This window comes from Callospermophilus lateralis, chromosome Y (assembly GCF_048772815.1).
Source record: "Callospermophilus lateralis isolate mCalLat2 chromosome Y, mCalLat2.hap1, whole genome shotgun sequence".
NCBI classification, from domain to species: Eukaryota; Metazoa; Chordata; class Mammalia; order Rodentia; family Sciuridae; genus Callospermophilus; species Callospermophilus lateralis.
This window is the reverse complement of record NC_135326.1, coordinates 5,168,587-5,171,929: the sequence shown is the minus strand read 5'-3', so window position 1 is coordinate 5,171,929 and position 3,343 is coordinate 5,168,587. Positions and strand designations below refer to the sequence as shown.

Genomic DNA, 3,343 nt, shown 5'->3' with positions numbered 1-3,343 from the left:
ATCATTGTAATTGACTTCTTTATACATTAGATGTATTCATGTCCTCCAACTCTACAAGTCTTTAAAATATAAAGTTCACAATAGCATTTTACCAAGCTGGTGTAATGGTAGTCTGTAATGGTAGTCTCTTTCAGATTTATAGAGAAATAACAAATTTAGCTGTGGATTTATTTATGTCATTTAATATTTTATAATTGGATAAAATGACCTGTCATCAATAATGTGTCACGGACATATATGTGTGTGTGTGTGTATATATACACACACACACACACACACACACACACATACACACACATACACACACATTGTGTGTATGGGTGGGTGGGTGGGAGTGAATCTGGGAAGGGGTTTCAAACGTACTTTTGGAAGGTAATAAGGAGAGTCTGGTGTGTTTAAAGGCTAACAATGTGGAAAATGATAATATCTTGCTGGCTCTCTCTCTTTCTCTCCCCCCCCCTCCACACACACACAGAGAGACACAGACACACACACACACTCACACACAAGCACGTAGGACTCAGCAGAGAAGTTCCATTTTAGAGAATATTCCTTTCAACTCATGGTTCCTCTATTCACACCTGTCTGTCCCCTAATACTATTTTATTTCATCTCTGATCTATTATGACCGTTTCCTCAACTCCAACTTTAACATCAAAAGAAGTCGGTTCTTATTTAGTAAACCGTAGCCTTTTAATTTTGAAGTAGGTTGAAGAAAAATGTAAAAGATGATCACTTGTGGCTCTCAGTCAGGGATAGGGAGAGCTATGGATGGAAAATTAGTTCGGATCTATGACAGATGTTTTTCCAAATCGCTAGTTATATGAAACTGAACCCAGTAACCTTAAAAGCATAGTATTGGGTCTGGGGAGGTGGCTCAGTGAGAGGGCACTTGCCTAGTACATAGCAACCCGAATTTCAATCCCCACCACCAGAGAGGGGGAATATGCAACAGTTTACCACAAAGGGACAAAATGAGTCCCTGTTTAATGGTATGTCACTTCACTGGAACCGTTTTGAGTGAGTTTCAAGGTTATCTGCTTTTTTTTTTTTTTCTTTCCTTTGTTTTCTTGGAATAGAACCTGCAGCACTCCCCAAGGAGCTCCATCCCCACTCACCCCGCCGCCGGCCCCCCCTCCCCCCCTTTTTTTTTTCCTTTTCTTTTTTGAGAAGGGGTTTTCACCAAGTTCACTTAGGGCCTGATTAAGTTGCTGAGAACGTCTTCTGTCTCAAGGAGACGTTCTACATTTTTCCTGGCGTGTGGCAGCCCGCTGGGCCCTGTTTTTCTTTTACTTAAAGAAACGTTCAGAAATTCAGAAAGTTCAGTATTCGTTGTCCCTGAAGTCAATCCTTACTGAGCGCTAATTATTTGTGAGTATTCTGATACTTGTTAGCCTAGATAAGGAAATGGAATTCTAAAGTATTTGCCAGCCGCAAATTCACATAACGTTTTCAATTGCACAGATGGACGTGGGTGGGGGGAGAATACTCTAAATTCAATATCCAGTGGTGTGTGCCTAACAGAAGTAGGTTCTCCTCAAGCTCTGAGCTATGAGTTTTTGAAGATAACATTCCCTCATATTGATACGAATAATACATTCATATCCCTCAGCCAGGAGCTGTGCCCAATGAGTTCTCAGATAGCAAGGTTTTGCTTTATTCTCCCCTCCTCCCCATTAATGCGAATAGTAGAGCCTTTAGAGTGCGGGACTGGCAGTAGGCTACTGTCACCGAGTTTCTGTGTTATGATGTTTTGATTGAGAGTAGGTGGGCTGATAGACGCGCTGGCGGGTAGGTTGTTTGAGGCGTGGTTGGGGGTTGGGAGAGGTCTTGTGGGAGGAGAAATGAACTTTTCATTACAAATGGCAAGGTAGCAAGGCTCTGATAGCAATACATTTTTGAACAGTGAAGCACGTTTTCGAAGTCTTACTCCTTGGATTATGTCCTTCCCTCTCCTCCCCTCCCTTCTGGTCCTGCCCTGTGCGTCTTCAAGCCTACCATCATATTCTTCCGCTATGTTCACAGTACTGAACCCCAGCGATTACAGTCCAGCCCAGCAGCAACAGGATGGCCTCGACTTCGGAAAAAACTCTTCCTTCCTTGGGATCGACCACTCTAGCTCAAATGATCAGTGTGAAACAGGAGGCAACCTTAAAGGGACCCAGGGCCGGGTCAAGAGACCCTTGAATGCTTTCATGGTATGGTCTCGCGACCAGCGGCGCAAGATGGCTCTGGAGAACCCCAGCATGCGAAATTCAGAGATTAGCAAGCTGCTGGGATACCGGTGGAAAACGCTTACAGAAGCCGAAAAATGGCCATTCTTCCAAGAGGCACAGAGACTACAGGCCATGCACAGAGAGAAATACCCGAACTACAAATATCGGCCTCGCAGGAAGGTTAAGACGCAACAGAAGACTGGCAGCAGTTCGCTGCCCGAAGAGCCTCCATTAAAACTGTGCAGCCAGGCGTCTGTGGACGCGAGGCTGCATAACCTTGGGCAGCCAGAGCGCAGTTCAGAAAACCTGCACTGATGAAAGCAAAACCAGCGAAACCATTCATAGCCCCACTTACTGACACCAGTCAGCGGGCTGAAGCTCCGACTGCTGGAGCCCGGCCCGAGCACCGAAGCACCGCACAAACCTGAGTGACTAGCGGGTAATTTTGGCTACGCAGACCTAAGCCGATGTTCCCTTTTCTTAGTTTACACTGTGACTTTCTTACGTTCAGATTCCGTATGGAATTCCTTTCTCCCGCTAAGGAAGGCCCCGTTCACCTTAACTTTTGTTATTATCTCATTTTTAAACTTTGATTTCACAATACGGTATGTGAACGGGTTTAACGCATAAAGATTTGGACGTTCTGAAGTGATTGGACCCACGTTTTGGTGGTGGTTTATCGGAGTAGGGTCTCTGTAAAACGGTGCACTACTCTTTGTTTTTAATAGTATAGCTCAGATATATAGAGGTGGGAAGCACACCCAAAACGCAGGCTTTGGAAAAGAAAATGTTGCACTTCCTTAAGCGTGTTAAACTATTCCTTTCTCCAGACAGTGTGTTCACTAGTGGTCTTTCAGCTATTTTGCTGGCCTTACAAATTGCGCATAACCAACAAACAGATTTGTAAACTCTTGTTTTGTGGAGCCTCCACTCCTCCTTTTGAAATTCGTTGCCTTTACTGGGCGGCGCAAGTCTGTGGGCATGGATGTTTGCTTAGAACCAAGTGTAACATCTACTGGTGGAATCAAATCTTTGACTCATGGCCATTTTTCTATGTGCATGACAGTCAATATTTCCTCTGTTTCTTGAAAACTTTTATTTTTTTTTTTGACAATAACAAATCTACC

General features: G+C 44.1%; 1 protein-coding gene across 1 annotated transcript; it reads left to right on the top strand.

Annotated features, from left to right (window-relative positions):
- The first annotated feature begins 2,000 nt into the window (after positions 1-2,000).
- Positions 2,001-2,531, top strand: LOC143639827 (sex-determining region Y protein-like). Its single transcript, XM_077107872.1, has one exon. The coding sequence runs from the start codon at positions 2,016-2,018 to the stop codon at positions 2,529-2,531; it is 516 nt and encodes a 171-aa protein (XP_076963987.1). The 5' UTR covers positions 2,001-2,015.
- Positions 2,532-3,343: the final 812 nt, after the last annotated feature.

Coding starts and splice junctions, on each gene's coding strand:
- LOC143639827 (XM_077107872.1), top strand. CDS start 2,016: ATGTTCACAGTACTGAACCCCAGCGATTACAGTCCAGCCCAGCAGCAA.